General features: G+C 51.8%; 1 protein-coding gene across 3 annotated transcripts in view; it reads right to left on the reverse strand.

The window, feature by feature from the left end:
- The window catches only part of CHD4 (chromodomain helicase DNA binding protein 4), a 30,565-nt gene extending 19,574 nt beyond the window's left edge, over positions 1–10,991 (reverse strand). For all 3 annotated transcript variants that reach the window (XM_066601296.1, XM_066601295.1, XM_066601294.1), the window contains exons 1-2: positions 10,890–10,991; positions 9,011–9,164 (exon numbers count right to left, since the gene is read on the reverse strand). In XM_066601296.1, the coding sequence (XP_066457393.1) occupies positions 9,011–9,086 (76 nt within the window). In that variant the 5' untranslated portion in view covers positions 9,087–9,164; positions 10,890–10,991. The remainder of the gene's footprint in view (positions 1–9,010; positions 9,165–10,889) is intronic.
- Between the last annotated feature and the right edge of the window lie 1,600 nt (positions 10,992–12,591).

Genomic DNA, 12,591 nt, shown 5'->3' on the forward strand with positions numbered 1-12,591 from the left:
ACACTCCAGCCAGCGGCCCATAGCTATTCCATCTGACCTTTGCTGTCTGGGAAAGAGCTGAGACACCCCATACATATTACATGATCGGCTTGTCCTGCTCAAACCAACGTCTCTGGCCCCATGTCTGGTAATGTGTATGGCTCAGGACACACGAGCGCAATACTCACGAGCGTTTTGTGCATTACGAGACACGTGAACTCCATACAAACCAGCAATGCTGCAACGGAAAAAATTAAAAAAGAAAAACTGCTGCCCGCCCCTTTTTGCCACATTCCTTGGAACACATCACCCATTGTTTTTAATGGGATTTTAAAGATATTGCATGCCGCGCGATGTGCAACGCGATATTTCCCACTGAAATCGTTGGGAAACACTTGCGATCCTCATGCGGGAAAGGTAGTGCGAGGCGGTTCTGCAGGTAAAACACGTTAAATAGCGCAATATCGGGCCAAGTCTTGCTATAACGGACCCGATACCTCGCCCGAGAGAACGTAACCTAAGGCCGAGTTCACACATGCAGCTCCATGCACAATCTCGTCCACGCGGGGCGGCCAATCCATCGCGGCAAAGCCGCACAGTTGACAGCCGCAGCATGTCTATTCTCTTTTTTTTCTGTTGCGGCCTCTCTCCTCTCTATGGAGAGAGAAAGGCGCAATGGAATGCCGGAGGCCGAACCACTCCAAAACTCACGGGTTTTGAAGCAGCGCTTAGCCCACAAAAATCTTGCGGTTTTTCGGTGCGGCCAAACCGCGAGATTTCCGTCCCGTGGGAACCCAGCCTTAGAGTTAAGATTGAAGGACTGGCCGTCTACAAGCTGGTCTGAATCGGCCCAAACAGAGAGCAACATCAGTCCGTGCTTTTAACTGCGGGTTGACATGGATTCCCGATGTGGAACCCGCATTACATAAGTGACGCGCCACTTTTTTTTCTACAACATGGACTGTAAAGTCTATTCTACAAAACTCCACGCCGTGAACTCCAGCACAGATTGCCAACAGCGGGCACAGACCCAGTGCATCTCGATGTGGATTGGGGTTCAAAGGGTATTCTAAAAAGTCTTTACACCCGCTGACATCTTGGTGCCCATTTCATCTTTCTTGACACGGGCGAGAACTTATGGGGACGAACAATCACCATTATAAGCGTTCATCCACGGTCTGGCGGTACGTCTTGTTCACACGGCAGACGATCAGGGAGCATTTTTATGCTCGTCAAAAGTCAACAAAAGCAGCCAAGCGTTTGCTCCTTCGCCGGCCCATTGTCCTGATCTGGCCGTGTAGAGGGACAAGTCACCGACTTTAGGCCAAGTTTCCACATTACGTACAGCACACAATCCCAATTCATTCATTTGGGGATGAGGAAGAGCTGTTGTCTTCGGGGTACACAAACTATCAGGTACATATAGCAAAGTGCCATTCACATTCATTCCCCTCCGTCTCACTGCCAACGAGATGCATCAGTCCCGAGTCACCATCAGTATCTCAACATTACAGGGGATCTTTATCATTCTGACTTATTGGGACGGCGATCGATCTAGGGTAACAACCGTTCTCAGTCGTATCCAGGTATATTGTACGGGCTGCACCTCTACCAGCCTGACACTGGGTGCACAGATAATGACGAGTCACATTGCAGCATTGGCAGACGAGCGGTGTATGGCGCGGCCGTCACATGTGACAGCCCTGAGGTCACCATCAGTTGCTGGGTAGGAGAACAAAAGCCCGGGAAAGGCAGGAATAGTAGCCGACATGGGGGAGGGGGGCGAGCGGAGGAGGACAGATACCAGACACATGCAGAGAGGGGCACAAGGCGCCCAGCAGGGGACAGCACAGATCCGCCCGGCAGCCCACAGAGGCTTGGGGAGAAGTTAAAAAAAAAGAAAAGAAAAAGCACATGCGGCAGGAGGTGGGGGTTTCCGTGTCTGACAGCCCCCCTCCCGCCCACACTGCATACGCAGCTCTGCAAGGGGGAGGGGTGGGGGGCAAGCTTTTGTTTCTTTAGGACAGGACAGTTAATGGCTGCTTTACTTTCCGACTTTGACAAGATGGCAGCACCCCAAGCGTCCACGCTGCACCTCAGACTCGCCAGGCTCAGGGGGCGCCATGTAACATCCAGTGATAACACTACAAGACCACCTGAAGACGGTGGGCCGTTGAGCACACTTCCAAGTCACAGGGGGGAGAATGCAGAACTTCTTACCGGCAATTTCCACATACAGAGCACAGGGCGCCGCACCAATACCGGGGCACAGGGAACCGCCGCACCAATACCGGGGCACAGGGAACCCCCCCCGCACAGGGCGCCGCACCAATACCGGGGCACAGGGAACCCCCCCCGCACAGGGCGCCGCACCAATACCGGGGCACAGGGAACCCCCCCCGCACAGGGCGCCGCACCAATACCGGGGCACAGGGAACCCCCCCCCCGCACAGGGCGCCGCACCAATACCGGGGCACAGGGAACCCCCCCCCCCCGCACAGGGCGCCGCACCAATACCGGGGCACAGGGAACCCCCCCCCGCACAGGGCGCCGCACCAATACCGGGGCACAGGGAACCCCCCCCGCACAGGGCGCCGCACCAATACCGGGGCACAGGGAACCCCCCCCCCCCGCACAGGGCGCCGCACCAATACCGGGGCACAGGGAACCCCCGCACAGAGCGCCACACCAATACCGGGGCACAGGGAACCCCCGCACAGAGCGCCGCACTAATACCGGGGCACAGGGAACCCCCGCACAGAGCGCCACACTAATACCGGGGCACAGGGAACCCCCGCACAGAGCGCCACACTAATACCGGGGCACAGGGGACCCCCGCACAGAGCGCCGCACTAATACCGGGGCACAGGGGACCCCCGCACAGAGCGCCACACTAATACCGGGGCACAGGGGACCCCCGCACAGAGCGCCACACTAATACCGGGGCACAGGGGACCCCCGCACAGAGCGCCACACTAATACCAGGGCACAGGGAACCCCCGCACAGAGCGGCGCACTAATACCGGGGCACAGGGAACCCCTGCACAGAGCGGCGCACTAATACCGGGGCACAAGGAACAAGATACAGACTGAGTACAGGGTACATACTGGAATCAGCGCAGGTGCAGAGCTGCACAAGTGTAGGAAATAAACCCTATGATGTAATAAAAGTGCATCGTGGCTAATAAGCGGTAAAATAGAGCGTGCTGCGTACTTTACGCAATGAATATACACAAGTGTGAATGGATCAATGTACTGTCATTGACTCCATTCACCACATCATATGCGCATGTGATACGCAATGAGATCACGCTCGGGCGACACGGCTCTTTTCAATGGACAAATCCTGTGCAAAATTCTCATTAGTTTCCACGTGAAGATCCGCCTCAACAAGTCATTACATCTTAAAGGGGTTTCTATTCTGAGGAATGTATTCAGATGGCGTCCGCCGCTTGGGATCACGGCCTATCAGCTGATCGGGCGCCCCGCTGTCAACCCCACAACATTCAGGGTGCAGAGTGGGAGCTCCATCCCATGTAGTGACCGATGCAGCAGCTTCCACTCCGACCCCCATGTGTACCAGCCCTGACAGCGGGCGCCCGATCAGGTGATCCGGCCAATCAACTATTGATGAACTATCCCGAGGATTAGTCACCTGTAGTGTTTTTGCCGGGAAAATCCCCTTTAAAGTAGAATCTGTCAGTAATTTCATACGTGGATTTGCTCATTGACTAATGGGACACTTGACTTGGACTCCACATCAAATCCACTGCAAACGTCTGCCATGTGACCATACCACAACGCTGCTGCAATCCTCAGACCTCTGGGGGCTCCACTGATCACCATAGGGATCTAAGGTGATCCAAGTCTGACTGAGGCCCAATGCTGGGATCACATCAGCAAGAAGTCTATGCAGTTGTAGAGCTTCAAAAGACAAGAGGTCCACAAAAGTACATCATTTCCGCTACAGCCACATTTTTCTGCTGCGGATCCGCATCAAAATCTGAGTGTGACACGTGGATTTACCCCTCATTCCAAGAGGTTAGATCTACAGGTGCTCTCTGTACTTTGCTGTAGATTTTCCGCAGCCAATTCTGCTACAGATGAACGTACCCTTAATGCTGGGTTCACACACCCTGAAATCCTGGCGGAAATTCTGCGGTTTGGCCACAGCGCAAAAAAAACGCAAGATTTCCCCCGGGAAAGTGCTGCTTCAAAACCCGCGCTGCAGCCGGCGCTCCTATAGAGTAGAGCGCAGTGGAAAAGAAGAAAAAAAAAGAAAAAAAAAAGTGGACATGCTGCGGCCAGCCAATCCGCGCCGCAGCAGATTCGCCGTCCCGTGTGGATGAGATTTCTGAGACATCTCGTCCACATGGCTGGCTAGTCTTGGGATTAGCGGACACAGGCGGATTTGCTGCAGCTAAATTCCGGATGGAATTTCCACGGCAAATCCGCCCTGTGTGAACCCAACCTTAAGAGGAAGAGGCACCACCAGCTACTGCAGAGCATCCCGACTGCCTTGTCTGAACGGGATGCTATACGATAGCAGAATGATACCCACAGGCTGGAGAAGAGAGTATCTCATGGGCACCAAGTCCTGATCTGCGCTGCGGAGCCTCGTCTAACACAGGACTCTACCGGGACTGATCCCATCGATCGCAGTGATCAGAGGCAGAATTAGGGCTGCTGGGAGTATATGAGAATATCACATCCCGTTATAAGCCAGCATTTTCCTGATAGCCTTCTAATTGACAATAAGACCGGTGACAGATGAGGATATGCTGGCCATGTTTATGGTCCGTAATACAGACTAGTATTCCAGCCCGACCGAATTCGGAGCATCACAGACCTACGATGCGGGTAGTTTGGAGCAAGAGACCCCATCGTCAGGCCAGAATACTAGTCCGTACTACGGAAGCATACACCCGGCCAGAATATACTCGTTTGTCACCGGTTTAAGTGTGAGCAGAAGAGACCGTGACGACATCACAAGGAGCAAATCACAGCGACAGGAGCTGGGGGTCATTACATACGGTGCATGTATTTATAATGAACACTGAGCAGACAAGGATGGCCGACCGAGGACAGACGAGCGTCGACAGAGGCTACCTTCACACAGGCGAGCGCAATACCGCGTCGAGAAACCCATCCAATCTGCGTTTTACGTGCAAAAACGCCTCGCATCACTTCTGTGAAATCCTGAGACTTGGTTCACGCACGTCGTAGGATCAGCAAGCGTTTCCCATTGGTTGCAACAGGAACAGCACACCGCACTCGCGTGCAGATCGCACAACATGTGAGGCGTTTGACCGTCTCATTGAAAACAATGGGCAATGCATTTGGATGGACGCAACAAAAATAGGACGCACTGCGATTTTTTTATCTCGCAGCATTGCTGGGAAGGAAACCATCGTGTGTGTATGACATTCAGAAGAACGGAGCTCACACTCACACAAGGTTTGTGCATCTTGCAACAACAAAAAACCTCACAAGACTCCCGCTCGTGTATGCAGCCTGATGGACACAAACATCAGTTTTATTGATTAGAGCCCAAAGACAAGTGTCGATTTTACATATCCCCCACCTGATAAAAACGGAACCGACCCCAGCAGTAGTAATAAGGGGATGGTTACAGTAACGGATCGCCGTACTTCCCGAGACAAGTAAATCCGCTGCACATGAGCCCCTATAGCATCAGTCAATACAGCGATGGACAACTAGCCGGGTTCACACCAGCGGTCGGCTTTCCATCATCCAGCTATTATAGGAGTATGAATGTGGACTTCTTGCCGCACGGATGGGTCCTGCAATGGAACCTGACGGAGCCCGCTGGCTGTAGTCCGTCCGGCATGCTCTGGTGCTTAGCGATGGATCTGCACTGGAGGCAGTGAGCAATACCCATAGATTTTAAGAGGTTCGTTCCCATGAGAATATTTTGGGTGTGCGCATTTCATTTGCGCAAAAGAATATGTTTTACTTAAGTGCCAATTAAAGCATTGGGAGCATGCTTGCGTGGTTTTTATTTTGCGCACCTGAAAAAAAACAAAAAAATGCATACATCCAACATGCAGAGGTGTGTGCAAAAAAAACACCAAAAACAAACAAAAAAAAAAAACATTGCGCAACTACGCTTATGCCAATGTGAAGCCGGTTTAGCTGTGTCACTCACATATCAAATACAGTATTGATTAGCCACTCGACTACAAAATATCCAGAGAAGAACGATATAGGGTCAGGGCTCATGCCCACGGCCGTATGCGTACAACAGTATTTTACAGCATATGGCGCTGTGCATGCCCGCACATCACACGCTCACAGACATGCATAGTGTGATATTTTTTAATTCTGTGCTCAGTTCAGAGTGGAGGATACATATGAAAATACCCATGTGCAATGTATTCCATATTAAAGGTGTATCATACACAGCCCATACAATTGTATAGGGCTCAATAGAGCATGCTGCGACTTCTCTTGCGCATTGGTATGCAGTGTCCACAGGCCGGAGTGCATGGAACAATGAAAATCCATTGACCCCATTCTCTGCGTATCACGCGTCCAAGCAACACACGCGCGATAAGAGGTGAACACAGTTATGGGCATGAGCCCTTATTCCCATCACAGCAAGTAATCCTTCCTGTGAAAGGGATTAGTTGTCGTTATGAAAATGCCCCTTAAAAGGCTTATTTTGGAGACTGGACATTTTTTTCTCTCTCCAATTTTCACCCATCCACTAGATAGGTGAAAACTGATAGATCCATGGGGTGCGACTGCCGGGACTCCCACCAATCCTGAGAATAGGGGTCCCATTTCTCCTCACTACACCCCCTCTTTCCACAGCGAGAATAAATGGAGCGATGGTCGTGCATGTACAAAGCCAAACCATTCATTTTCAATAGGAATACCGGAGATAGCGGAGTACAAAGCTCTTGGCTATCTCCGTCAGCCTGACTGTAGTGGCGGCCGCACATACTCCGCCAGAGCGCCATCCAATCTGACGCCACTGCGAGTGGGAAGCGGGAAGGAATGGGGAGATAGAAGCCCCGTTCTCAGATTAGACGGGGGTCCCAACAATCATACCCCCACCGATATATCAGTTTCCAGTGGATGGGTGAACACTCTTAGTCTCTGAATTAGCCCTCTCCAAGTAGCTAGGTTATACTCTAATAAACGTGATCCACTGTAAACACTGACAGTTCCAGCAATACTCTACAATAAGCAAACTGGAGATTTAAAGGGGCGCACCACACCCACACCGAAGTCAGCCCACCTCCTCTGCATATTAAGCATCATATTACATGTGATTTCTATAGGGCTCAGTTGGGGTTTGTCTGTGACAGATCAATATACTGGTGCAAAACCCGTACAAGGGCCAGCAGGTGGTTCAATTCACTGAACCTGGTAAAATGGCGCCATCAGACTGCGTCCATACACTACAATTGGATTGCGCCTTTTCACACTTTATTCGCACCGTGAAACCATCTATTAAGATACAACATGTACCAGAGACGGTCACGGATTTGTGCACAGAAAGTCCACAGCAGATGACCCTACGGGACATCTGAAAGTTGACCTGCAGAATTAGGTTCCCGACACGTCAAATTCTGCTGCAGATTTTCACTACAGGAACCTTCAATGGGATGAAATCAGTTATTAAACAAGTGGATTTTGGTGCGATTCCTTCCCTGCTTGTGGACAGAGGATTAAAGGGGCTTTCCAGGGAAATACTATTGATCGTCTGGGGTCCACTGTTTAGGACCGCAGCCAATCAGGTGATCGGGCACCTGCCGTCAGCACCACAACACACAGGAACGGAGCAGAAGCCGATGCTCTGACCCGTGTAGTGGCCATTTGCTTGTAATTGCAGGTGCAGCTCTCATTACAATCAACGAGAGCTGCAGTTACAAGCACGGGCCACTACCCAGGTCGGAGCATCGGCTCCATTCCTGTGTGTTGTGGCGATGACAGCAGGTGCCCGAGCAGCAGACCCCAGCCGATCAACTATTGAGGTGTCATTAATAGTGTTCCTCTGGAAAACCCCTTTAAGGTGAACGGCTCAGAAACAATACAAGGCTCACCCAACAGCTTCCTCACAGTTCTGTTACTTAGCATAAGACTGAGTAAAATATTGACATGCATCATAGAGCAACGGATACAACTGCAGAAAGGACGGACAACTACAAGCCAACGTGAACTGATTTGGTAGTCCTATAAAAGAAAAATCCAACGTCCCTCAAGAATCACATGTGTGTTCTATTAAGGGGGTTTTCCGAAATTCTAATAGTGATGACCTTAGAAGACACCAGATGTGGGGGTCCGCTGCTTGGGACCCCTACCCATCAGCGCTTCAGTGCATACCAGCATGTGTTGTATAGCAGCTCCATCCCATTCACTTGAATGAGACAGATGTTCTCAGGCCACGTGACTGATGATGGGATGTCACAGGATTCAGTAGAGGCCACTGTGTTCACAAGAGCATTGTGGTCTCTAAACAGCTGATTGGTAGGGATCCCGAGCGGCGGACCCCCACTGATCTGATATTGATGACCTATCCTGCGGAGAGGTCATCTGATTGCTGTCAGTGAGTGGAAACATTCCTCTGAAGGGCGAAGAGGCTGAAAATCTGCACAAACCTCACAGCTGAGGGTTTGTTTCAATTATTTTCAGTCTAGACAACAGACTGCCACACTGTAACAAACTCCTAGGATATCATTTATTAGCTCAGATCATTGCCTTAATGATACTTCTCAGAGGCGGCTGCAGGAGTGAACATTTCCTAGCAGAGGGTTTGCTACAATTGTATCCAGTCGAGACCATCTTCTGCGCTCCATACACCATCCTGACAGTTTGTTGCACAGTATCAGCCTGGAGGCAACTGTAACAAACGCTCAGCTGTATTACGCCTGTACATGTAAACCGTCTTCTCATCCACTCGCAGGAAGCAGGGATGTCACACAAAGTGGATTCGAAAACCTCTGAACTATTACCATATAACAAGGCTTCCGCTTCCGCGAGTTGCCTGCACAATTCTTACCTTGATGATGGCTGTTCAGCATGACTTCGATCTCACCATCGCTACCCGGGGAGGGGGGTCCCATTCCAGAAGCCATTTTGTTAATGGCGCCAACAGGAAGAAGTTAATATCCAAGGAATGTCAGAGCGGCAGCTTAGAGGCACAGGAGAGGAGGCTGTAAGGTGGGGGACGAGAAAACAAACGTGTTATATGAGGTCGGAACATTATACAGCATCAAACATCACCCCTCATGTCCCGCTACACCCCAACACGAGTATTGCAATATCGCATTCAGACACTGCCTGTGTGGTTGTGTCATGTGACCCTCTCCCCCCCCCCCCCCCCCGGTGACGGCTACAAGAACTGATCCTACTGAATTTTTTAATCACACACGACTTTTCTACTATAAACGATGTAAAGGCCGTCTCACGTCCCCGTTGGCAGGTCCGCGGACAAAACGGAGGCTGGAAACCAGATGGGCCCCGTTAGCGTGGAACGGATTCGCTCGGCCAGCAAGATCAGTTTCCCCGCTCCCATAACAGATCAGGGAAACGGAAGCCGTCGCGCTCGTGTCAAGCAGCCCTAAACCGCAGGCGATGTCTAACTGTGTGACTAACAGCAGCTCTAAACCAGTCGGGCGACTGCAAGTTGCAAACAAATGACCCGGCTGCAACTACACCGATTGTGGATACAAGAGGTCATGTGATCAAAGATGGCCACTTATCCCTGTGATCTCCTAATCCATTAAGGGGCGGAGCAGACCCCGTTACAACTTGCCACAAAAGTCACGAAAAACACAGTAAGAGATCCAGCAAGGTTCGATTCGCCCTCCACGGGTTGGGGTAACTTCACAACTTTTAGGGTTCGTTCGCACGTAACAGAAAAAGTGCGGATTTCCTGCATTGGAAAATCCGTGGAATTGGTGCCGATTTTGCCATGGATTTACGCCAAACTTCACCCCTTGTATATAAGGCAAAAAAAAAAAATGACCGCTATCCATCCGGTTCAGCCCATTACCCCAACGCAAAAAAACCTAAAGAGATAGAAGCCAATTTTCCTCATTTAAGGGATCCGCATTAAAATCGACAGCGCAAAACGCGGCAGATCCGCACCAAACGCCACTACATGTCAACAGACCCTACATGCATTAGCCGATCGCAGATCCCCTTCAACGAAAGATAAGATATGCTGCGGATCCGCGTCAAAATCCATACGAAAAATCATCCACGTGCGAACGCAGCCTTGTAAGATTAGGAAGCTGGCGGAGCACCCGGCAACAGAAGTCACAAAGTGATCCCGCAGGAAACCCATCCATAGCGGCAAACCTAAATAATAGGCTTATTAAGCAAAACACCATAAAACACGTAAAAATCAACCCGCCCCCCCAACTCCACCCCCTAAAAAAAACAACCCGTGTAAATAACCCGGCGGTGACGTTGGACTACAGACGCACATCCATCCCGGCGCGGGCTAAAGTTCAGAGCCGGCCTAATGAGGGCAGGAACACTGCTGCCAGCGGCCGCGGCGGGTACTGCAGCTTCCGGAGGAGCCCTTTGTCAGGCCGGCCTGCGTGTGAGGCCGGCTGGGGGTTGTAGTCCTCGGGAGGAGGAAGCTGCGGCTCAATGTGCTGGAGGGAATAAGGAGGGGGGTGCCGGCTGAACAATGTGACCCTCAGACAGCCCAGTGTATATATATATATTAGTACACGGGGGACATAAACTGCCTGCAAGTGGATAACAGCCAGAATATAGAGCGCCCAGCAGTAATATAACCGGCAGCCCTGATGTATGTGCAGTATACATATATACCCGTCCGCCCGCCATGTATATCTCCCCACTGCCCCGGCGCCCCTCACACACCGGGCGGCCGCAGCCCGGTCCTTCCCGCCGGCCGCACTCACCCCGCGCCGGTCTCTTCAGCCTCCACGCTCCTCCTGTCGGTATAGACTCCCGCTCGTCTCTCCTGTACACCGGCAGTGATGGTGGAGACCCCACCCCTTCCCTCGTCCCGCCCCGTTACCATGGCTACCAACGTGTTGCCCTAGAGATGGGCCGGCCTGACATCCCATAATAAACCTGAGGGAGTCTATAACATCCCATCATAGCCCCCTCCCCCCCCTTTCCTCCTCCTCGCCATCCCATAATCATCATCATCACCACACAAGTGTGATGACATCCCATAATAGTTCTCTCTTTCTCTCCATGACATGAGGGGAGTCCGGCATCCCATAATATAGTTTCTCCACACCAGGGCATCCCATAATGAAGGCAGTGAGAGAGAGATTGTGTTATCCCATAATAGTGTGACATCCCATAATAACTTTAGGGATAGCTTTGGCATCCCATAACAAGTGTGGTGTGAGGCAGAGCAGGGCATCCCATAATAGGTTCTCCTCAGACTGAAGCACCAGGGTGACATGTTAGCCCCTCAGGTGGTGGCTGCCAGGTGCTGCACTCAGTAATGGCTGCCACCCAGCTTTCCCAGAGCCCTCAGCCTCTGTAGTCAGGGACAGCAGGTTTGCTGCTGGATGTTACAGGCAGCTTCACCGCTTGGCCCAGTTGTCTGACAACCTCTGTGGAGCCTCACAGCCGCCATATTAGTTGTCACCCAGCTTTCCAGGGCAGAAAACACCTCACAGGATGCCCCTTTGTTAATAAAGACGGCCATCTTTACACCTCTTGTAGTAACCTCTATGCCACCCCCGCCGTTGTAATGGACCGGCCGGTCCACACTATTGAACCCTATGGTGGTCAAGGTTTCGTGCACCCTGGAGGGGGGGGGGGGGGATCATGGCCAGAAGCCCACAAATATGGCCTAAAAGGATAAACGTTCCGCCGCGTTCTTGTTGCTTCCGTATTACGGCGGCGAGCAGAAACGCTGGGGAAAGTTTTTGGAAGCGTTCATCCAATAAATGATGTAACCCAATGAAACGCGTTTCAGGTTGAAGCCATAGCTAACTGTTTTGGCCATTATAAAAATCTATGTAGGCCTCATGTCCACGGGCGATCGGATGCCGTATGCGGGAGCCCGCCACGAAATCCGACTGCCCGCGGCCGGTGACCCTGCGGATCTCTGTTCTTCCGGGACATCTGTACTGCGGATGGTGCGCACGGCTCGCCATCGGAAATGCGCAGTACAGATTATTTTTTGTCAAATCTCTTGCTTCTCCCACGGAATTCGCGGATGAAACTGCGAACGGGCCGCGGATTAGACGGCTTCAATGGAAGCCCAAACCGCACTGAAATAGAGAGCGCTGCAATTTGGTTTCCGCACCCAAAGATCCGCAAATCCAATCCGCGTGCTCTAATTCAGGTGCGGACGCCATGTGGGCAGCTCGAACTGCGGATCATCGCCCACGCACATTCCGCAATTTGGATCTGCCCGTGGGCCTTACGGGTCCGCAGCGAGGGGCAGACATCTTGCAGTAGGCCTCACCAGGATGGCCACATCCTCTCCCTGCGTACGAACGTCACTGATTTACTGCGGATTTCGTCGCAGACGTCCTTGTGGACCCGCAGCACATTTCACCCCTCCGAATTGAAAGGGTGAAATCTTCTGCAGATTCTCATCTAAGTCCTCAGCAGATCAGCGACGTGCGAGCG

The sequence above is a fragment of the Eleutherodactylus coqui genome, chromosome 4, assembly GCF_035609145.1.
Source record: "Eleutherodactylus coqui strain aEleCoq1 chromosome 4, aEleCoq1.hap1, whole genome shotgun sequence".
In the NCBI taxonomy this organism is placed as follows: domain Eukaryota; kingdom Metazoa; phylum Chordata; class Amphibia; order Anura; family Eleutherodactylidae; genus Eleutherodactylus; species Eleutherodactylus coqui.